Here is a 22,851-nt window from a genome sequence, read left to right on the forward strand (position 1 = left end):
CTTCTGTTTTCTTTCTTCTTGTCTGTTTCTGTTTCTCTTCTGTCTCTCTTTCACTGTATCCCTCTCTCTCTCCTGTCTTTTAAAATCCTTTTTTGTCTGGCTTCTCTGGGTTTTTCTCTGCCTCTCTTCCATCCCTCTTTCTGTCTTTCTCCGTATTCATATTTCTTTCTCTGTCTCTGATTGATCTCCCCTCTCCCTGTTACTGTTTTCCTGTCTCTGTCTCTTGTTTCTTTATCATCCCCCCGCGCCCCCCCACCCCGACCCAACCACCTTCTTCAACCTCGCCTCCCTCCCCAGTTGCCTCCAGGGGGACTTCTCCGGGCCTCTGGGTGGGGGTAACTGCTCCCTGTGGGTCGGGGAGGGCCTGGGGCTGTCTGTGGCCCTCCCTGCCCGCTGGGCATATGCCCGCTGTCCGGATGTGGATGAGTGTCGCTTGGGCCTGGCGCGGTGCCACCTGCGGGCGACCTGCCTGAACACACCCCTCAGCTATGAGTGTCACTGCCAGAGGGGCTACCAGGGTGATGGCATCACATACTGCAACCGCACGTGAGTAGGGCATGGGTTTCCATGGAGATGTCGCCCCAGGGCTGGTGCATGCGGAGATGTTGGGAGGAAGTGATCACAGTGCTGGGCTGCCTCCCATGGTGCCAGCCTCTCCAGTGAGCCTTGGGTTTTTACCTTGCAGAGCAGGCCCTCATTAGAGTGATAGGGTCCTCAACGTAACACTAGTTAACTGTGGAGACAGGTCGCCCGTGGACTGCAGGCCACAGGCTTCAGCGTTGCCGTAGAAATGGAGGAGGATCAAGTTGAAAGGGGTTTTCACAGGGAACAGATCACCAGTGGTGATATTTGGTTACTATAGAGACAGGAGTTACTACATGTGATGGGGTTGCCTTGGAGACACGGCCACCCATGGAGTCCAGGATCTGTGGAACAGGCAGTAGCTTATGATGGTGTTGCCATGGAGATAATGGGGTGGAGTGGGATGAGGGGGGATGCCTTGGGGGCTCCAGGCCTACCCAGTCCTTCCCCCACCCCTGCCACGCCCCCTCAGGTGCCTGGAGGACTGTGGCCATGGCGTGTGCAGTGGCCCCCCAGACTTCACCTGCGTGTGTGACCTGGGCTGGACATCGGACCTGCCCCCTCCCACGCCTGCCCCAGGACCCCCCGCCCCCCGCTGTTCCCGGGACTGTGGCTGCAACTTCCACAGCCACTGCCACAAGCGTGGGCCTGGCTTCTGCGATGAGTGCCAGGGTGAGCAGCCCTCATCCTGAGCTCCTCGGGGCTGCCTCAAGGGAGCCTCCTCGGGGCTTCTGTTTTCTTTTGTCTGTGTGGGGTTCTGCGTCCCCTCCCCAGCTCTGAGTCCCTCTGTCCCATTGCCTGCTCCTCACCCCAGACAGGTTTCAGTGCCACCCACCCCTCTGGCGGGCCTCAGTACTCCCTCTTGGGATTTGCAGTTGCTCCCCAGTCGGGGTTCCAGTTACCCTCCTTTGAGCCAGGTGGGGTTGGGGAGGGTCGGGCTCCTTCTCGCTCTTGCCGCTGACTCTGCATCCTGGCTGCTGGGGCCTCCACAGACTGGACGTGGGGGGAACACTGCGAACGGTGCCGGCCGGGCAGCTTTGGTAACGCCACAGGCTCAGGCGGCTGCCGGCCCTGCCAGTGCAACGGGCATGGGGACCCACGCCGAGGCCACTGCGACAACCTCAGCGGGCTCTGCTTCTGCCAGGACCACACTGAGGGCGCCCACTGTCAGCTCTGCTCTCCTGGCTACTATGGGGACCCCCGGTGAGCCAGGGGCCACCCAGGCGGGGCAGGGTGGGGTTAGGGACATGGTGGGATAGGGCAGGACTGGTCTGACACTGGCTCTCCTCCATCTCCCCAGGGCTGGTGGCTCCTGCTTCCGGGAGTGTGGGGGTCGTGCCCTCCTCACCAACGTGTCCTCCGTGGCACTGGGCTCACGCCGGGTTGGGGGGCTACTGCCTCCAGGTGGTGGGGCAGCGAGAGCTGGGCCAGGCCTGTCCTATTGTGTGTGGGTTGTCTCAGCCACCGAGGTGCTACAGCCCTGTGCCCCTGGGACCCTCTGTCCCCCACTTACCCTCACCTTCTCCCCCGACAGCAGCACCCCCTGCACGGTGAGCACCAAGGGCACTGATTACAGGCCCACGTCTCCCCCACCCAGTCTGAATCTTCAGACGAACCCTGGCCCCCACGTCCGTGTTTTTTCATCCATCAAACTCCCAGATCTGTTCCTCAGACTCCTACCCATTTGTTCCTAAGCCCACAGACCCTCCCATTTCCCAGATTGCCTCCTGTTTCCTGGACTCCAGTTTCCCATTCCCCAGTCCAGGTATGGTAAATATTGGTACCTTGTGTGCCAACTCTGATCGATTGGTGGTGGCTGCCAGGATCTGTGTGTTGAGAAAGAGCCTCCATGCAAGAGTGCCTGATTGATTAACCATGTCTGTTATGAACACAGGAGTGGGAATGGTGGCCTCCATGCCACAGTTTGACAATCTGCCCAGGTGGTTCAAGCAGCCTTTTCCCCAGTCTCAGATTGCCCTCTCTGCTTGAGCTGCACCTCCTCCCGGACCCCAAGCATTCCTCTTTCTCATCCTCATCATCCCCTGATCCTACTCTACACCTCTCCAGCTGAGCTATGTCCTGGCCTTTGATGGATTCCCACGCTTCCTGGACACTGGTGTCGTCCAGTCGGACCGTAGCCTCATTGCTGCCTTCTGCGGCCAGCGGCGGGACAGGCCTCTCACTGTGCAGGCCCTGTCTGGTATGGGGACTGGGGGAAGTGGGACCTCTGTCCTGGGCTGTCCCTTGTCCCTATACCTTGCTACCTGAGGTGGGCTCAAAACCCAGCCTGACTCTGCCAGAGACTTGCTGGCAGTCCCTTGCCACCTCTGGGTCTCAGTTTCTTCAGCTGAGAGGCGAATAGAGAGGATTGTACTCGCTGGGTTGTGTCTCTGGAAAGAAGGGCCACGTGGGACATGTTTTTGGGACACACAGAATGTAGCTGGTGCGAGGGCCCCTGAGCATCTATCTCCTCAGCCCGCTGGTTCTCAGCCAGGAGTGACTTTGCCCCTTGGGTCATTTGGCTGTGTCTGGAGACATTCTGATTGTCGTGATCGGGGCTGCTACTGGCATCTCGTGGGTGGAGGCCAGAGATGCTACTCTGCATCCTGCAGTGCATAGGCTATAGCCCCCACAACCAAGAATTCCCAGGCCCCATTACGTCAGCTGTGCTTAGCTGATGGAGATGCACTAGAAATAATTTGTTACCCATGGCAGTTAAAGGGCCTAGGTTTGGAGATGCTTCTCTTCATATTGTAAATCAGAGTGGCTCCAAGGCTGTGAGAGAGAGGGCAGAGTTGTAGTTGGCCTGACGGCGATTGCACACGAGCCCAGACCCTTCACAGTGAGCAACTAGAGCTGAGGGGCCCTCGATTTCATTTCACTCAGCAAATGTCTACCTGCAGTAAGCTGGGCCTGAGCTAAATTCTGGGCATGTGGCAGTGAACAAGGGACACAGGCACTGCCTTCATGGGCTCACAGCAGAGGTGGGGAGTGACAAACAGCAGGGAGCAAATTGTAGGCAGAATAGTGACACTTTTGGTAAGGGACAGGAGGAAATGGAAAGGAGTGGGGAGCCTGGCTTGTCTGGGGAGTTGGGGAGGGAGTCTTTGCAGCAGGGAGATTTCACGGTGTGGGGAAGGGGCAACTAGTTCAGGTGGAGGAATAGCAGATGCCCAGGCTCTGAGAACAGGAAGCGGGTTGGTGGTGCTGGAGCAGGGAGGGCCGGGAGAGAGGGAGGTGATGAGGTCAGAGGGCCTGCAGGCCACCCCTCTCTTTTTTTTTTAAATAAATTTATTTATTTTTATTTATTTTTGTCTGCGCTGGGTCTTTGTTGCTGCATGCGGGCTTTCCCTAGTTGCGGCGAGCGGGGGCTATTCTTCGTTGCGGTGCACAGGCTTCTCACTGCGGTGGCTTCTCTTGTTGCGGAGCCTGGGCTCTAGGCGCGTGGGCTTCGGTAGTTGTGGCCCGCGGGCTCCGTAGTTGTGGCCCGCGGGCTCTAGAGCGCAGGCTCAGTAGTTGTGGCGCATGGGCTTGTTTGCTCTGCGGCATGTGGGACCTTCCTGGACCAGGGCTCGAACCCGTGTTCCCTGCATTGGCAGGTGGATCCTTAACCACTGTGCCACCGGGGAAGCCCCACCACCGCCCCCTTTTTAAATATCACTTTACTGAGGTCTTGTGACAAGCCTCTGGACTCTCTCCAACAGGGCTGCTGGTGCTGCACTGGGAGGCCAACGGCTCCTCGTCCTGGGGCTTCAATGCCTCTGTGGGCTCTGCCCGCTGTGGGTCAGGGGGCCCCGGGAGTTGCCCTGTCCCCCAGGAGTGTGTGCCCCAGGACGGGGCCGCAGATGCTGGACTCTGCCGATGTCCCCAGGGCTGGGCAGGCCCACACTGCCGCATGGCTCTGTGTCCTGAGAACTGTAATGCCCACAACGGGGCAGGGACCTGTAACCAGGTACAGGTGAAAGAGGGCAAGCTGGACGGGACAGGGAGCCGGGTGGGGGTAATCAGGGCTCCTCCCAAGCTTCCTTCTGCTGTTCCCCAGAGCCTGGGCGTGTGCATCTGTGCTGAGGGCTTCGGGGGACCTGACTGTGCCACAAAGCTGGACGGTGGGCAGCTGGTCTGGGAGACCCTCATGGACAGCCGCCTCTCAGCCGTGAGTTGTGGATGCCCCTTGGCGGGGAGGTGCCATGCAGCCCGCCTCCTGGATCGTTCTCCCCATTCCACTCCCGAGACTACCCACTAGGCCCAGCCTGCCACTCTGTAATGCCCTTACCTGAGCCCTCACGTCTGCACCCCACCCACAGGACACAGCTAGCCGCTTCCTGCACCGCCTGGGGCACACTATGGTGGAGGGACCTGAGGCCACCTTGTGGATGTTTGGGGGCCTGGGTCTGCCCCAGGGGCTGCTGGGAAACCTGTACAGGTGAGGACTGCCCTGGGGAGGTAGGATGCCTGAATGAGAAAAGGTTACCTCAGGGGACACTGAGACGTCTCTGACATAAGAGTCCCCTCGGGGGGGTGCAGGACAACGTCTACAGGTGAAGGATACCCCAAAGGATGCTGGGACACTTGTCGCAGGAGGCTGACCTCAGGGACTGGGACACTTATTTGGGTGGTGCTACCCCAGGGGATGGTAAGGTGATTGTCATAGGAGGGTCACCTTAGGGGTTTTGGGATACCTGCCAAGTGGGGGGGGTGATCCCAGGGGTTGCTGGGATACCAGTGTGTAGGGGGGTCACCCAAAGGCATGCTGGTATGACTGTATAGTGAGGCTGCCTTTTTGCATCTTGGCCCCAGGTACTCAGTGAGCGAAAGGCGGTGGACACAGATGTTGGCAGGAGCTGAGGACGGGGGCCCAGGCCCCTCACCCCGCTCCTTCCATGCAGCTGCCTATGTGCCTGCTGGCCGTGGCGCCATGTACCTGTTGGGGGGGCTCACGGCTGGGGGCGTCGCCCGGGATTTCTGGGTCCTCAACCTCACCACCCTGCAGTGGCGGCAGGAGAAGGTGAGCATCTCTCCCCTCCCCTAGTCCCCACAACCAGGCTCTAGCAAAGGTGACCAGAGCAGCTCCTGCCAGCTTTGCCCCCAGAGGAAGAGGATTCCTCCCAGGGCTTCAGCACAAGCCCCAGAACTGAATTTCATTGGCCATTGTGGGTCACATTTCATTCCTGAGTCAGTCCCTAGCCAAGGGGACGTGAGGCTCTGGTCTCCAGGCTGGGGCACAGCCCGCTGTGGAGCCGGTACAGTCAGCCCCATGCAGCCAGAGAGCAGAGGAGCAAGGGCTTCGCAAAGGGTCCCCAGGCTACTCCTACCTGAAGAAGTGACACTGAGCAGGCAGAGACAGCAAGAGGTCTGCTGCTCACCTGCTGGGACCACGGCTGGCGGGGAGGCCTGGGGTCTGACCCGCCCCAGGCAGCTCACGACCTCCTTAGTGGTTCAAGGGGAGTTCGGGGAGCTCTGAGCCTTGCTTCTACCCACAAGATGACCCCTGACCTCTGCCCCCCACCCCCATGACCTCCACCCTTCATCCCCAAGGCCCCGCAGACCGTGGAGCTGCCAGCAGTTGCTGGTCACACCCTTACTGCCCGCCGAGGCCTGTCTCTGCTCCTGGTGGGTGGTTACTCCCCTGAAAATGGCTTCAACCAGCAGCTGCTTGAGTACCAGCTGGCAACCGGCACCTGGGTGTCCGGAGCCCAGAGTGGGACACCTCCCACAGGTGGGCCTGGGGACAGGGCATGGCGGGGAGGGGGCGCTATGCTTTTGACTCCCAGCCATCCTCTCTGTCCACTCCTGTAGGCTGTGGTCACTGCCCCCCCTACCTGTTGTCTCCCTGTCTACCCCCGTCACCCGCCCACATTCTCAGGATGCTGCCTTTTGAGAAGTTCAGTTTCTATACCCTTCCCAGACTTCATGAGAAGCTGCCTACCTCCTGCCCAGTAGCAGTGGGTCACTGTTTACCTCTTCTAGGTCCTAGATCAGTGCCCCTCAGGTATTTTCCTTTCTCTCTCTCTCCTTCTACATTCTTTAATCACCATCCGCAAGGTCATTCTGGTCACCCTGTCTCCCTCTCTTGTCTTTCCCAGGGCCTCTTTAATGGTTGTCCTTTAGAATCGAAGGGAGAAGGAGGGGTTGAGAAAGGCTTCCAGGTCTCTGGCATCAGGGCCTGGTAGGGTGGTGGTGTGGTCATGAGAGGGGGAGCCCAGGAAGACGGGGAGTGTTCCTGATCACCAGCCCTTCCCCCAGCCTCTGTGCTCACTAATCCTTCACCCCCAGGTCTATATGGTCATTCCGCTGTGTATCATGAGGCCACTGACTCCCTCTACGTGTTTGGGGGCTTCCGCTTCCACGTGGAGCTGGCGGCCCCATCCCCTGAGCTCTACTCCCTGCACTGTCCTGACCGCACCTGGAGCCTGCTGGCCCCTTCTCAGGGGGCAAAGGTCAGGAAAAAAGGTCCAGACAGATGAGTGTAGGGGGTAGGAGGGAGGGGGGCCCCCCCTTTCCCAGTGCCCCAGGGACTGGCTCAACCTTGGATTCCTACTCTGCCTCCTTTCTGGTACCCCAAGTCTCCCCTTTTTCTCTCTGTGACTTGGAGGTAAGAATCCTAGACCAGGAGGTCAGAGGCCTGGGTTCTGTCCCAGCTCTGCCACACTCTGGGCGTGGCCGTGACAGGTCCCTCCCCTTCCTGGCCTCTCCAGCTGTGAAACGGGACACTGAGGCTCCTTGTGCTTCTGCCTTCAAGGCCAAAGGAGACAGTGGGAGAGCAGGAAACCCCGGGTATGCTGTTTAGAGACAATTGCATTTGCCATCCACACACATATTCCCAAGCCCTTCTTGGGGCTGGACCACAAGGGAGATGGAAGTAAGAGCCCCAGCAGGATACACCCCGGTCCAGCTGGCGAGGTCACCCAAGAAATGTGGGGCTCATCTCAAGCATCTGAGGCTGGGTTCCTGAGGAACAGCATGGGGTTTTGGGGTTCTGGGAGTTCAGGGAAAGGAGATGGCTGTGGAGACAGCTCTGAGGAATGAGGGAGGCTTCCCGGAGGAAGGAGGTGAGATTTGAGGAAGGTTAGGATTGGGTGGGCTGGTAGGGGCTGGGGCGTGGGGAGGTTTGGAGTGGCGGGTGGGCTGAGAGGGAGCACGAAGAGCGGGTGACCGTGGGCTCTGACAGCCCGTCCTGCCGTGTGTCTCCCCATCAGCCCCGCCCCCGACTTTTCCACGCCTCAGCCTTGCTAGGAGACACCATGGTGGTCCTTGGGGGGCGCTCGGACCCTGACGAGTTCAGCAGCGATGTCCTGCTCTACCAGGTCAACTGCAACACCTGGCTCCTGCCTGACCTCATCCGTAAGTCCACCACTCTCCCTGGGAGGCCGCGGGACAACCAGGGGGAGCGCTGGCCCTGTCCTGCGACTCTCACTCATTAGGGGTCATTTGGGTCCCTTCAGGCCCACAGGCAAAGCTCCTGTCCTCTCCACATTATCTAAGCACCCACGGAGACACCCTCCTTCTTTTTCTGTCTTAGAAAAATTTTTAATTCTGTTTATGAAGTAATGATGGTCATTGTAGATAATTTGTAAAATAGGAAGGAAAAAATCCCCCATAATCCCATTCTCTAGAGGCAACGACTGTCATATGTGAGGGTGCTTCCTTCCAGTTCATAGGCTGGAAAGGGATTGTATCTTGCCGTTTTATTTCATTTGACAGTCATTGTAAATGACTGACTGTGTGTGTGTGTCTCCGGGCCTGTCTCCTTTGCTTTTTGTTGCTTTCTCTGAGCCTCTGTCTCTAACTCTCTTTCGCTTTTAATCTATTTTTTCCACTGACTTTTTTTTTTTTTGAGGATTTAAAAAAATTTAGGTGAAATTCACATAACACAATTAGTCATCATAAAACGAACAATTTAGCGACATTTAGTACCTTCACAGTGTGGTTCAGCCACCACCTTAGTCTTGTTCCACAACATTTTTTTTTTTTGGCCGCGCCACGTGGCATGTAGGATCTTAGTTCCCCGACCAGGGATTGAACCCGCGCCCCCTGCAGTGGAAGCGCAGAGTCTTAACCACTGGACTGCCAGCGAAGTCCCCGGGTTCCACAACATTTGTCTCTGTTCTTTTTTTTTTTTTTTTTTTTTGCGGTACATGGGCCTCTCCCGCCGCGGAGCACAGGCTCCAGACGCGCAGGCTCAGCGGCCGTGGCTCATGGGCCCAGCCGCTCTGCGGCATATGGGATCCTCCCATACCGGGGCACGAACCCGCGTCCCCTGCATCAGCAGGCAGACTCCCAACCACTGCGCCACCAGGGAAGCCCATGTCTCTGTTCTTATTCCACTCTTTTCTGTTCCTTTTTTCTGTTTATGTGTCTCTCTCCCTCTCTTTTGTCTTGCTGTGTCTGATGCTCTTGTCCTATTTGGCCTTTTCTGTCTTCTCTCTGTCTTTCATTGTCTGTCTCTGCTCTCCTTAGACTGTCTCTTCTCTCAGCATCCCTCTCTGACTGGTACCTTTGTGTGAATCTCTTCCTCGAGTCTCCTGCTCTCTCTCTCTGAACTTTCTGTCTTTCCCCAGGCCCAGCCTCTGTGGGACCACCAATGGAGGAGTCTGTGGCCCACGCTGTGGCAGCGGTAGGGGGTCGCCTGTATATCTCAGGAGGCTTTGGGGGAGTGGCCCTGGGCCGCCTGCTGGCCCTGACCCTGCCCCCTGACCCCTGCCACCTGCTGCCCTCGCCCGAAGCTTGTAACCAGTCTGGGGCCTGTACCTGGTGCCATGGGGCCTGCCTGTCCGGGGACCAGGCCCATAGGTAACCATGGAGACTGACAGCATGTGGGTGGGTGGGTGGTACTGGTGCCCTCCGAAGTGGGTTCTGTGCTAGGCCAGGCTTGTGGGGGAGGCCTCAGCAGGGTGTGGTCTGGTTAGGAGACCAGCTCACACGGGAAAATGGGCAGCTTATCACAGGCAGGGGCAGGCTAGGGGACCTCACCGAGTGGGGAGCCCTGTTTGTGGGCTGGAGTAAGCTGAGTCTGAACTGGGCCGTAAATGACCGGTCAAGTTTAGACCATGAGGGTTCAGAAGCGGGGCTGTATCTGGTGTATTTTAGAAACCATCTGAGCTGGGGAAGAATGAGATTGGAGAGGTGGGTGGGTCAGCTCAGAAAGGGCTTCCGGTGCCTGGCTGAACTGCGCTCCGTCCAGCTCCAAGACTCCTTGTCTGGAGTTTGGGAATCCAAACATATCAGGAGGCTGAAGGCGCTGTCCTAGGTTTAGCACAAACTAACTTGACTGCGCAGTTATCCTGCACTGGTATGAGGCTACTAACGTGGTATGAGGGTACTAACGGGCTTTATTTTGTCCCATTAGATGTGTCACCATGTTTACTACAGAATATTAAAGGGTTTGATTTTTAGGGTGCTCCCCCAGACTCTGCTAGGGGTATTATGTAACAGCGGGTACACCCACTGCTTTTCTGAAACCTGGAAAGTTCTGAAACAGTTGTGCCTTCAAGGATTTTGAGTGAGGGATTATGGCCCTCCACTGTGGGTGATGGGGAGCCACAGAAGGTTTAAGCAGGAGAGGGCAGGGGCAGGCTTGTGAAGGAGGGGGTGGCAAGGGGAGGCTGCAGGTGGAGGCCTGGAAGGGGGAGGCTTGAACTGGGCGGGGGCTGCAGGGCTGGAGGAGGAGGGGATGGTCAGAGAAGAATTCAGGAGGCAGAGGCCTCGGTGGCTGGAGGGCCAAGAGGCCATGGGATATCGTCCAGTGTCTCTGGCCTGGGTGATAGGTGGACGTGGGACCATCACCAAGTGAGTTGGGGAGGAGCAGGTTTGGGAGGCCTGTGCTGAGAGCACTTGGGAGTGCATATGTGGGACCTGCAGGACGGTGTCCACGAGGCACCAGGAAGAGGCGAGGGTGAGGAGGAAGAGTGGGGCCTGGCTGAATGTGATGAGCCAGACCTCATGTCTCCCCAGGCTGGGCTGTGGTGGTCCCCCCTGCTCTCCAATGCCCCACTCCCCCGAGGAATGTCGACGTCTGCGGACCTGCAGTGAGTGCCTGGCCCGCCATCCCCGGACCCTGCAGCCTGGAGATGGAGAGGTGAATGATGGCGGTGGGGGTAGGAAGAGGGTGTGGCTCAGGCACCACTGAGCTCTTCAGTTGGGATTGGGTGGCAAGACCTGAGGCTGGAGGGATGCTGGGGGCCCTGACAACCCCGCTGAGCCCGTATCCCCCCGCCAGGCATCTGCCCCCCGCTGTAAGTGGTGTACCAACTGCCCTGAGGGTGCCTGCATCGGGCGCAATGGGTCCTGCACCTCGGAGAATGACTGTCGCATCAACCAGCGAGAGGTCTTCTGGGCTGGGAACTGCTCGGAGGCCGTGTGTGGGGCGGCCGACTGCAAGCAGTGCACAAGGGAGGGCAAGTGCATGTGGACGCGGCAGTTCAAGAGGACTGGTGAGCCCTGAGGCTTGCTCCCCGAGAGGAGAGTTTGGGGGCCTGGATTCCTGCTGCAAGGACGCAAGGGGCTCAGGGGCCTGGTTTGAGGGAGGAGGAGGGGAGGGGGCTGGGGGCCCGGACCTGCTTCTAATCCGTGTGCCCCCAACCCCAGGGGAGACCCGCCGCATCCTCTCGGTGCAGCCCACCTATGACTGGACGTGCTTCAGCCACTCTCTGCTGAACGTGTCCCCGATGCCGGTGGAATCATCGCCCCCCCTGCCCTGCCCCACGCCCTGTCACCTCCTGCCCAACTGCACCTCCTGCCTGGACTCCAAGGGTGCAGACGGGGGCTGGCAGCACTGTGTCTGGAGCAGCAGCCTCCAACAGGTACTGACTGCCCCCAGCGGGGTGTGCTGTGGCCCTCCTCCCTGCTGCACACTGACCTTTCTCCAACCCCGCCGCCGCTGTCCTACGTCCGCCTCCATTTCCTTAGGGCTGGTCCCACCATCACACTTTCTCTTTCTTCCCACTTTCTCTTCTCTCGCCTCTTCCAACATCTCTTTCTTCACTCTTTGCCTTGTTCTTGTTGTTGTTTTTTTTTTTGGTTTTTTTTTTTGGCTACATCGCACGGCTTGGGGGATCTTAGTTCCCTGATCAGAGATCGAACCCGCGCCCTCAGTGGAAGCGTAGAGTCTTAACCACTGGACCACCAGGGAAGTCCCTCTCCTTGCCTTGTGAGTCTCCCCGTCATGTCCCAGCACCCCCTTCCTGACTCCTCAGCCCTGGTGTCTCTCCAACTCTCAATTAAGCTCTCCTTGCCCCATCCTTCCCATGACTCAATACCATCTCCCTTCTCCCTCTCACACCTTTCCACTTTCCTCCTCCATCTCTTTCTCTCTCTACTTTTAGAAGTTTTGGTTGTAAGAAACAGAAACCCACTCGAGCTGGTGTTATTATAAGGAACCGGGGGTATTTGATGTTGTCTGAAAGGTAGGAAGTACTGTTGCTTCATCCTTCTTGGGCCGCCTGGTCTCTGATCTCAGCTGTTTTCTGCGCGTCTCCATCCTCTGGTTTCTCTCGGCTTGATCATCAACACACACCACCTCGACTGGCAGACCTTGACCCTCAGTCTGTGTGACTTCCTTTTTTTTTTTAAATATTTATTTATTTACTTGGCTGCGTTGGGTCTTAGTTGCGGCCTGTGGGCTCTTCGTTGCGGCGTGCAGGCTTCTCTGTAGTTGTGGCACACGGGCTCAGTAATTGCGGCACGCAGGCTTAGTTGCCCCACGGCACGTGGGATCTTAGTTCCCCGACCAGGGGTCGAATCCGCGTCCCCTGCATTGGAAGGCGGATTCTTAACCACTGGACCACCAGGGGAGTCACTATGTGACTTTCTAATTCCAGAGACCACAGTCATCTCTGTGTTCTTCTGTTAGTTCACATTCTCAGGGAAGACTTCAGCTCAGCTCACGAGTTAGATGTCCAGCCGTGGTCCAGTGAGGTGTGGCCAGGGAAGGGAAGGAGCACTGCTTCTGACACAGCCATTCAGACCCACCCTTCATCTATGGCTATGGTCTAGAGAGATGATTCTTGAACATGGGCATGGTCTGGGGAGGTACAGTCCACCCTTTGGCTGCCCAGTGCGTGCTGTCTCATAAGGTCCATTCCAAAGACGCCTCTGGGGGGAATTCCCTGGTGGTCCAGTGGTTAGGACTCCGCACTTTCACTGCCGAGGGCCCGGCTTCAATTCCTGGTCAGGGAACTAAGATCCCACAAGCCGTGCAGTACGGCTGAAAAACAAAACAAAACAAAAAAACCAAAGATGCCTCTGCCTGGCATGATTTAGCTGTCCCAGTGGCAGACACAGGCAGTCAGCCCCAGCCCCACCCCAGCAGGAGATAAGAAAGCTTCAGCTACTGCTGTCATATCCAGAAACAGTGTCACTGGGCCAGAGTTGTGAGTCTGTCTACTCCTCATTCATCTTTTTTTTTTTTGGCGGTATGCGGGCCTCTCACTGTTGTGGCCTCTCCCGTTGCGGAGCGCAGGCTCGGGACGCGCAGGCTCAGCGGCCATGGCTCACGGGCCCGGCCGCTCCGCGGCATGTGGGATCTTCCCGGACCGGGGCACGAACCCGTGTCCCCTGCATCGGCAGGCGGACTCTCAACCACTGCGCCACCAGGGAAGCCCTAATCCTCATTCATCTTTATTGTGCAAGATTGTGCAAGACCCAACTGAGGTGTGATTACTCACCATCTCACAACCCAAGAGCCTACACGAGTCTTTGGTAAAATAGGAGTGCTGTCAACAGACCCTGTCTGGGGTGTTTTCCAACACCAACAACCAATTCTCCAGTTCTCTGCATGCCAACTATGTGTTCAACAATTCAGTTAATTTCTGACACTATCTACGTGAAATCAGAGTCACATCCCACAGGTTAAAGTGTTCAGTTCCACAAGACTGCTCCCCCTTCAGATGGCAGTCACAAATCCAGGCTAACTGGCTGTACATTGGGGGTTCCCACCATCCCCTCTGCAGGGCTGATAATGTGCTAGAATGACTCACAGAGCTCAGAGAAACGTTTACTTACTCACACTGGTTTATTATAAAGGATACAGCTCAGGAAGAGCCAAATAGAAGAGGTGAATCGGCAAGGCATGCAGTTTCCATGCCTTCACTGGACATGCCGCCCTCCCAGAGGATGCACTCATCAACCTGGAAGCTCTCTGAATCGCATTGTTGTTGTTGTTGTTTTTTTTTGGCCGTGCCGCGCGGCTTACGGGATCTTAGTCCCCCGACCAGGGATTGAACCCCAGCCCACAGCAGTGAAAGCACAGAGTCCTAACCACCGGACTGCCAGGGAAGTCCCCTGAATCTCATGGTTCACGTGTTTTTATAGAGCTCAATCTCTCCCCTGACCCCCCGGTGGGTGGGTGGGGCTCTAATCACTTGGTTTTTCGGCTGACTCCCCTAAGTCACCCCGTAAGCATAAACTCAGGTGTAAAAGGGGTCCCTTATGAACAGCAAAAGACGTCCCCACCGCTCAGGAACCCCTATGTGTTTTAGTAGCTCAGTACCAGGAACTGGGGACAAAGGCCAGATACATTTTTGTGTCATACCACACCGTCCCATAGGAAGGTCGTCCAAGTTAGATGGGAGAATGTATGTAGAGCGTGGAGCCCGGCCTGCTATTCAGTAAAAACTCAGTAACATCCCCATGTTCCACCCACTGGGAGGATTCCCAGTCTCCGCTGTCTGGGTCACACCAAGAGGGTCAGTGCAGCGGCTGGGAGTGGGGGGTGCTCCCCGTAGGGCTCTCGGCGTGGCTGCAAGGGCAGAGGTCCCCTGCGGTGGCACCTCTAACAAGCAGAGGCCTCTCGTCCTCAAGCCTGGGGTCCTTCCGGTGATACACGTTCTCCCTAAATATTATTGAGATTTCCATTATTTGTTTTTATTGGGATCCCAGGGACTGGAAGGCAACACCAGAGAGCCTGCAGGCAGCTCAGGAGGTGTGAGGCGGGAGGGGGTGGTGGGGCGGCTGAATGGAGAGCGCGGAGCTGATGCTGCGTGGGAATGTCAGAGGGCGGCTGCCAGATCTTCTGATTTCTGGGAAAATCAGTTAAAACTGTTGGCTCGGGTGTTTTAAAAACACAGATCAATCATAACAGGTGCGCAGACCAGACCTATTGTGATTTCGCTCAAGGGCAGCCTTATTTTAACAGTCAGGCATTGTTCTTCTAAATGCCTTTGGCCTCAGAGCCTGGGGCAGACAACAAGGTGCTCCCTTCCCTGGCTGGCTGGCTGGCTGGCTGGCTGGCTGGCTGGCTTCTTCCCTCCTTCCCTTTGTCCTTTTACCAGATTCTTCATAGAGGACCTTCCTTGCGCCGGGCACTTTGCTAGGCTGTGGGCATATGTCAGCAGATGAGCTAGGATCCTGCATCTCTTCCAGGAACACCGGAAATGCAGTTTATGGTATTGGGCAGCATCACATTTGGCCACTGGGGGGGTCCCAGCAGAAAGTGCTGAGCAGACTGGAGCCTCGGCTTCTCTTGGCCCCCTTCCAGATTGCCCCTCTTGTTTGTCAAGGGGTGCGCTAAATTCAGATCTGGAAGCCTAACCTGGAGGAGAATTTGGCTGTGGCAGTTCAGCCAGGCTCGGCTCATCACCGGCGTAACCCATAGGGACTCAGAGCTCCGGCCACAGCTATCAGGGTGTTCTATTTCAGGACTGCATGGTTGCTTTGTTTCTTCCTAAGTGCTTCCAGACAGCCAGCCTAGACTAATCTCTTTCCTCTTGTACTTTACTTAAGGCCCAAGCCGTAAATAAAATGCTCTCATACACTGAGGTAAGTTTCCAGGAGTGTGAACCTCGTTGAGCACTGTGTCTGGGTCCCAGGACACAATAAGTGATGGTGTGTGAGCTGCTGAGTCCTGACCACGGACTCCTCAACTTCCCAGCCAAGGGTGGGCGGATCCTGTTGCCCCAGCAGCTGGGTCCATGTTCTAAGAGGCTGTGGCTGGCAACCCCCCTCCTGATGCTTGTTTCTTTTTCCACCTGGGATCATTGCCTTTCTTTGATTGTAAGAAACAGCTGCATCCCAAGCCAGGTTGGTAAAGGGGCTCATTATACCAACACAGTGGTGCCTCTTGTGACCCAGGTAGAAAGTGCAGCCAGGCCCTACCAGGGACTGGAGGTGGAGCCTGGAAAGCTGCCTGTCTCCCTGTCTTTGGGGTGTGTGATTCTCATCTCTGCTTCCTTCTGTCTCTGCTCTTTTCTTGCCTCTCTCTGTTCTCTTCATTTGCTGTCATTTGTTCATCCAAACGGCCCAGCCAGCCCTAGTCTACACAATCTAGTTTCAAGGATGTCCCTAGCCTGACTTCTGGTCTGAACTTCTAGTTACAAATGCCGAGGAGGGAGAATGTGATGACCCCAGCTGATGTCCATTTTGGTCCACCCGGTTGTGGCCAGCAGGGGTGAGATCTCTGAGAAGAGGGTGCAATCCAGGAAGACACCCAGGAGGTGTTTGCTTGATCTTCTTTCTCTGCCCTTTCCCCTCCCCTGTAGTGTCTGAGCCCCTCCTACCTGCCCCTGCGATGTATGGCTGGAGGCTGCGGGCGGCTGCTCCGAGGACCCGAGAGCTGCTCCCTGGGCTGTGCTCAGGCGACACAGTGCGCCCTGTGCCTGCGGCGGCCCCACTGTGGCTGGTGTGCCTGGGGGGGCCAGGATGGGGGTGGCCGCTGCCTGGAGGGTGGACTCAGCGGCCCCCGCGATGGTGAGACGGGTTTTCGGATGGGGTGAGTGGGGCTGGCTCCTGTCTGCGTTCTGACGTGGGGTTGGTTCAGGGAACGTGGAGGGCCACCGGGGGCTCTCACAGGTGGCGCTCAGGGGAAGGGGGAGCAAGGGCCTGGGTGGCTAGGCGAGTGGTTCAGAGGCCTCCACAGTGAAGCCCTGTATCCTCGTGCCAGGGCTGACATGTGGGCGACCTGGGGCCTCCTGGGCCTTCCTGTCCTGCCCCCCTGAGGACGAGTGTGCAAACGGGCACCACGACTGCAATGAAACACAGAACTGCCATGACCGGCCCCACGGTTACGAGTGCAGCTGCAAGACGGGCTACACCATGGACAAGTGAGGCTACAGGCCAGACGTGGGGGCTTGGGTGGGGTTGAGGGGAGCAGGGCCAGGCAGACCGTGAGGTGGGAGAGTCTGTGGGGAGCGGTAGACGACGGGGCATGGATCAAAGTGGGACGCAAGAAAACATAGTCCAAGGTGTGGAGGACGGTGTGAGGGCGGGGGCTAGGTCGTGGAGGGCAAGGTTGGTCAGTTAGTTTAACAGGATACCCTGGGAAGGGGGTCATCGCCCCTGGAGGAGGTGCTGGGCTGGACCCGGGGCAGGGGAGTGATGCAGCGGACTGGGGGGTGGACTAGTTGCGAAGAGGGTGGGCTGGCCGGTGGTGGCCTCAGAGGCACGGTGAGGACCGTGCTGACGGCTGGGTGTGCCTTTGGGAGGGAGTGGCCTGCTACCCTGCGCTGACTCCTGCCCCACCCCTGCAGCGTGACGGGGCTGTGCCGCCCCGTGTGCGCCCAGGGCTGCGTGAACGGCTCATGCGTGGAGCCCGACCACTGCCGCTGCCACTTCGGCTTTGTCGGCCACAACTGCTCCACGGAGTGTCGCTGCAACCGCCACAGCGAGTGCGCCGGTGTGGGGGCCCGCGACCACTGCCTGCTCTGCCACAATCACACCAAGGTGTCCGTCCGGGACCTCAGGCCCTCGCCCCGGGCCTCTGTGCCTTCAGCCTACACTCAGGCATCTTGAGCCTCCTTCCAAGCCCCAGTGAGCTAGGCACAGGGAGGAGGGGGCCTAGCCCTATCCCAAGGAAGTACGAGAGGACCCTGGGGACACCATCTGGGTCTGTACCACAGAGGGCCGCCCTGGATAGCGGGACAGAATTACTACTGGACCAGGGAGGGGGATCCCGTGGAGGAGCATCTGGGATCCTGTGGGGAAGGGCTTTCTGAGCGCAACACTGGGGCTGAAGGGGAGTGAAACCCCATCACTGGAGGTGTGCAAGTGAAGGCACAGGGCTCAATGGCAGATGGGCTGGGACTGCCCAAGGCAAATGCCTGAGCTGTTGCTGCCCTCCCCTGGTGCTCTCAGAACCTTCCCCCAGCTCTCACACCCACTGTGACTCTTCACCCCCTCTGACCGCCCTGTCCCTGGTTTCCAGGGCAGCCACTGTGAGCAGTGCCTCCCCCTGTTCGTGGGTTCAGCCGTGGGGGGCGGGACCTGCCGGCCCTGCCACGCCTTTTGTCGAGGCAACAGCCAGGTCTGCGTCTCCAGGAAGGAGCTTGAAATGGCCAGGAGGGAGCCGGAGAAGTACTCGCTGAATCCAGATGAGGTGCAAGAGGCTGGGGTCCCGAGCTCCTGGGTCTGAAGGAGGAGGGGGCTGGGGGCTCCTAGTCTGAGGGAGGAGGAGGCTGCCGGGCTCTGGACTCCTGGCTCTGAGGGGGGAGGGGCTGGTCCGTGCATTTCTGTGATCACCCTGTCCTTCCTTGGCCAGATCGAAAACTGGGTGACAGAGGGGCCTAGTGAAGACGAGGCTGTGTGTGTGAACTGCCACAATAATAGCTATGGGGACAAATGTGAGAGCTGCCTCCATGGCTACTTCCTCCTCGACGGGAAGTGCACCAAGTACGTGGAAGGGGGGCCGGGAACCCTTGTCCCGCTCAGTAGGAACAGCTCTGGGAGCCAGGCTCCTCTCCCCAGTCCTCTGCCCTCAGTCAGGAAAGGCTGAGATCCCCTGAGGCACGGGTTGGGGGCAAAGGACTAGACTCAGGTGGGAGACCCTCTCCCTCAGGCCAGTGCTGAAACGCAGGCTACCGAGCAGCCCTGGTGGAGACTCTTGGGCAAAGAGAGAGCGAGGGCCCTGAGGGAGAGGCCTCAGGACAGCCTCCCCGTTCCACCCCCTTCCTTTTGCATGGTCAGTAAGCCCTGGAGTTCGTCCATCCTGGGTTCTAATCCTGACTCTGCCACTTACCAACACTGTGGCCTTGGGGTAAACGGCTTGACCTCTGTGAGCCTCAGTTTCCTCTTCTGGCCTCATGGGTTGGAGCTCACGTTTACAGCATCCAGCCTGGGCCCCTGTAGGTCGTGGGGGCTCTATAACCCCCATCTTCTTCCCTCTCTTCAGATGTCAGTGTAATGGCCATGCAGACACATGTAACGAGCAGGACGGGACAGGCTGCCCGTGTCAGAACAACACAGAGACGGGCACGTGCCAGGGCAGCTCCCCCAGTGACCGCCGAGACTGCTACAAATACCAGGTGCGGCTGGAGAAGCAAGTTATGGGCCAAGGGCCCCGTGCCCAGAAGAGGTCAGGGCTGGGATGAGGTAGCTTGGCCCGGGCAGGACTGACAACGTGGTTCCGATATCAGTGGTCATGGGGATCAAGGTCGACTTGATAGACTGTTCCTGAGCCCTAGTCAGTTTCAGGCCCCGGGCGGCGTTGCTGGGATCCCAGAAGTGAGCCTCTTGTGGGCGGTGGAGGTGAGGAGACGGACTCCAGTACGGATAGTCACAACTTAGAGACTGCAGATGCCAGAAAACTCATCTCGTAGTAGCTTAAGCAAAAAAGAAAATGTGTTGGCTCTTAGAACTGAGGTCTGGAGTCCACTTGAGGAATGGGCAGATCCGGGTGCTCACACAGTGCAGTCAGGAGCCCTTCTTTCCCTGGGTCTTGACTCTGCTCTCCTCTGGGTTGGCTTCATTCTCAGGCAAGTTTTCGCTCAAGTGGTGGCCCTCACCTGATCACTTGGGGCCAGTAGGGGATCTCATATTATTATTAATACCCATCTGCAAACTCCCCTTGAGTCCATATCCCCTTTCTTCAGCTGGGGGGCTCCTGGAGCCCCTGTACTGACTGCCTGGTTGGTTACTGTGTTGCAGGCTCACCTCCCACAGAGGGGATAGTCCATGTTCCTTCCTTAGAGTACAGCTCCTACCACCCCTCCCACCTACCTTCTCTCTAGTTCCAGAAGGAAGAGAGAATCCCTTGCTCGCCTCAGTCTCCCTACCCGTCTACTGGCAAAGATGCGACCACGCCCAAAATGGCGACAGAGCTTCACAAGCCTTACCCCTAACATTTCCATCCAAGACCAGAATTTTGGCTTTCTTTCTTTCTTTTTTTTTTTCGGCCTTGCCGTGCGGCATGCGTGATCTTAGTTCCCCAACCAGGGATCGAATCCGTGCCCCTTGCATTGGGAGCTCAGAGTCTTAACCACTGGGCCGCCAGGGAAGTCCCCAGAATTTTTGCTTGCTTGATGCATAATCAAAAGGCCCATTGGTCTTTGTCAAAACAGACAGCTTCAGAGCTTAATTCAGACCTCCTCCTCCAGCAGCTCTGTTGGTAGCTCTGAAACAGCAGTTTCTTTACCTTCTAATGATAGCAGTAGTGGTTAGTATGTAAGGAGTGCCTGCCATAGATACAGTGGAGACAGCACAGACACGGAAGGCTCATGAAGGCTGTGCTAGGGCCTCGGTGAGCTGTCATAAGAGCAAAAGGAGGCTCAGAGACTTGTCCCAGGTCAGACAGCTGGCTGGGTTTGGAGCTTGGACTGACCCTGGTCAATCCCAGAGGTTGAGTGGTTTCCACTGGACTACAGGAATCAAAATAGCTGTTATCCGGCCAACTCATTCACTCGACACCTCTTTACTGAGCACCTAATATATGCCAGGCACTGTGCAAGGCATTGGGACACAGTAGAGAACAAAACAGGCAAAATGTTCTGTCCTCAGGGAATTCATGGAGGAGTCCAGCAACCAACAAATGAATATGTCAGACATGTAGTGTGTTAGTGATGAGCAGTAAGGAGGAAAATTAAGCAGAAAGGAGGGCTAGGAAATGTTGGGAGCGGAAATGGTAGATACAGTGGCCAAGGAAGGCCTCAGTGAGAATGTGACACTTGGTAAAGACATTCAGACATGGGGCGGGTGGTGCGGGGCAGGCAGGAGAGCGATCCAAGCAGAGGCTCAACCAGTGCAAAGGCACTGAGGCAGGACCTACCCAATATAGTCCAGAAACAGCAAGGCTAGCAGGCAAGGCTGGCTCACCTGTGCTGGGCCTGTGATTTCAGTAGTGTTTACTCTCTGTGTACCGAGGAAGAATCTCCAGTTCAGCAAGGTTAAGTCACTATTCCAAGGCCACACAGCTAGTGAGGAGGTAGAGCCAGGATTCAACAGAGCTCTTCATTGCTGTGCCTCAGAGTTCCAGAGGCCTTGCCACTAGGGTGCTCTGGTCACTGGGGTGACACCAGGAACAGCAGTGCTGGAGTGTAGGATGCTGTTAGTGTCCACACTGTGTCAGGGAAATCCAGGGGGGTCACAAGGAAGCTGCTGGGACACTGTGGAAACCCAGGGCAGGGGCTACTTACCAGTAGGTACAAAATGTCAGTCCTCCTTGGAGGAGGGCTGGACCCTGAGTTCAGCTCTGATGGCCGCTTCCACTCCCTACCCTGCCCGCAGTGTGCCAAGTGCCGGGAGTCATTCCACGGGAGCCCGCTGGGTGGCCAGCAGTGCTACCGCCTCATCTCCGTGGAGCAGGAGTACTGCCTGGACCCCACGTCCCAGACCAACTGTTTCCACGAGCCGAAGCGCCGCGCTCTGGGCCCCGGCCGCACTGTCCTCTTTGGCGTGCAGCCCAAGTTCACCAATGTGGACATCCGCCTGACGCTGGATGTGACCTTTGGCGCCGTGGACCTCTACGTCTCCACCTCCTATGACACCTTCGTGGTCCGTGTGGCCCCCGACACTGGCGTCCACACCGTACACATCCAGCCGCCACCGCCTCCCCCAGCCCCTCCACCCCCTGCTGACGGTGGGCCCCGGGGGGCTGGGGATCTGGGGGGACCTGGGGCCGGAGGTGGGCCGGCCACCCCAGCGGAGCCACGAGTGCGAGAGGTGTGGCCACGGGGCCTGATCACCTACGTGACGGTGACAGAGCCATCCGTGGTGCTGGTGGTCCGTGGCGTGCGGGACCGGCTGGTCATCACCTACCCGCACGAGCACCACACCCTCAAGTCCAGCCGTTTCTACCTGCTCCTGCTGGGCGTGGGAGACCCAAGTGGGCCCAGTGCTAATGGCTCGGCCGACTCGCAGGGCCTGCTCTTCTTCCGGCAGGACCAGGCCCACATCGACCTGTTTGTCTTCTTCTCCGTCTTCTTCTCCTGCTTCTTTCTCTTCCTCTCACTCTGCGTGCTGCTCTGGAAGGCCAAGCAGGCCCTGGATCAGCGGCAGGAGCAGCGCCGGCACCTGCAAGAAATGACCAAGATGGCCAGCCGCCCCTTCGCCAAGGTCACCGTCTGCTTCCCACCCGACCCTGCTGCCCCGGCCCCCGCCTGGAAGCCGGCCGGGCTCCCACCACCCGCCTTCCGCCGCTCTGAGCCCTTCTTGGCACCCTTGCTGCTGACGGGGGCTGGCGGGCCCTGGGGACCCGTGGGAGGGAGCTGCTGCCCACCAACCATCCCTGCCACCACTGCTGGCCTGCGAGCCGGGCCTATCACCCTCGAGCCCACTGAAGATGGCATGGCCGGCGTGGCCACCCTGTTGCTCCAGCTGCCTGGCGGGCCCCATGCACCCAACGGCGCCTGCCTGGGGTCAGCCCTTGTCACTCTGCGGCACAGGCTGCATGAGTACTGTGGGGGGAGCGGGGGTGCTGGGGGCGGTGGGCACGGGGCTGGTGCAGGCCGGAAGGGACTGCTGAGCCAGGACAACCTCACCAGCATGTCTCTCTGACCCGTGGTGGGACCCTCAGCCACAGCAGTCGAGTCCCCTGAGGGGGCCGCCCTGGACTTGGGGCCCCTCCACCTGGGACACTGTGTCCTCAGAGACCTCTGGTTTCCTTCCCCTGGGTGGGGTGGGGTGGGGTGGGGGGGTCCCCAGACAGGCCTTCTTTGTTCTGCATTCAACAATTATTTATTGAATACCTACTATGTGCCAGGCACTGTTGAAGGCACTGTGCAGAGCGGGAACCAAGACAGCCAAGGTTCCCTGATCTCGTGGGATTTAGGTTCTAGTGAAGGGATCCCGTCGGCATGCGCGCACACGCGCACGCACACACGGACAGATGAGTCAGGCCATTGCGAATGGGACGAGTGCCATGAGGTAGCAACGGAACGTGGCTGTGAGGAACCTTGGGGTAGTCAGTTGGTCCCTGTGCGAAGCTAGACTTTAAGAAGGAAACTGGCTGTGGGAAGAGCTGTGGGAAGCGGGATCCAGGCAGAGGGAACTGTTAGGACAAAGGACCTGAGGCGGGAACCAGCTTCTGTTATTGGAAGGATCGGAAAGCTGGCCAGTGTGACCCAGACC

General features: G+C 57.9%; 1 protein-coding gene across 1 annotated transcript in view; it reads left to right on the forward strand.

Annotated features, from left to right (window-relative positions):
• MEGF8 (multiple EGF like domains 8) overlaps positions 1-22,278 on the forward strand; it is a gene marked incomplete at its 3' end in the record, with an annotated part of 41,580 nt that extends 19,302 nt beyond the window's left edge. Inside the window, exons 19-41 of the mRNA XM_082676333.1 lie at positions 298-546; positions 1,055-1,254; positions 1,575-1,785; positions 1,883-2,132; positions 2,650-2,782; positions 4,287-4,534; positions 4,625-4,735; positions 4,887-5,005; positions 5,380-5,587; positions 6,118-6,298; positions 6,856-7,019; positions 7,779-7,923; positions 9,141-9,372; positions 10,534-10,657; positions 10,799-11,012; positions 11,167-11,381; positions 16,056-16,263; positions 16,457-16,616; positions 17,043-17,235; positions 17,717-17,887; positions 18,050-18,180; positions 18,680-18,812; positions 21,010-22,278. Coding sequence (XP_082532459.1) covers positions 298-546; positions 1,055-1,254; positions 1,575-1,785; positions 1,883-2,132; positions 2,650-2,782; positions 4,287-4,534; positions 4,625-4,735; positions 4,887-5,005; positions 5,380-5,587; positions 6,118-6,298; positions 6,856-7,019; positions 7,779-7,923; positions 9,141-9,372; positions 10,534-10,657; positions 10,799-11,012; positions 11,167-11,381; positions 16,056-16,263; positions 16,457-16,616; positions 17,043-17,235; positions 17,717-17,887; positions 18,050-18,180; positions 18,680-18,812; positions 21,010-22,278 — 5,269 coding nt within the window. The remainder of the gene's footprint in view (positions 1-297; positions 547-1,054; positions 1,255-1,574; positions 1,786-1,882; positions 2,133-2,649; positions 2,783-4,286; positions 4,535-4,624; positions 4,736-4,886; positions 5,006-5,379; positions 5,588-6,117; positions 6,299-6,855; positions 7,020-7,778; positions 7,924-9,140; positions 9,373-10,533; positions 10,658-10,798; positions 11,013-11,166; positions 11,382-16,055; positions 16,264-16,456; positions 16,617-17,042; positions 17,236-17,716; positions 17,888-18,049; positions 18,181-18,679; positions 18,813-21,009) is intronic.
• Between the last annotated feature and the right edge of the window lie 573 nt (positions 22,279-22,851).

This window comes from Grampus griseus (genome assembly GCF_964374135.1).
Source record: "Grampus griseus genome assembly, chromosome: 19".
NCBI lineage: Eukaryota > Metazoa > Chordata > Mammalia > Artiodactyla > Delphinidae > Grampus > Grampus griseus.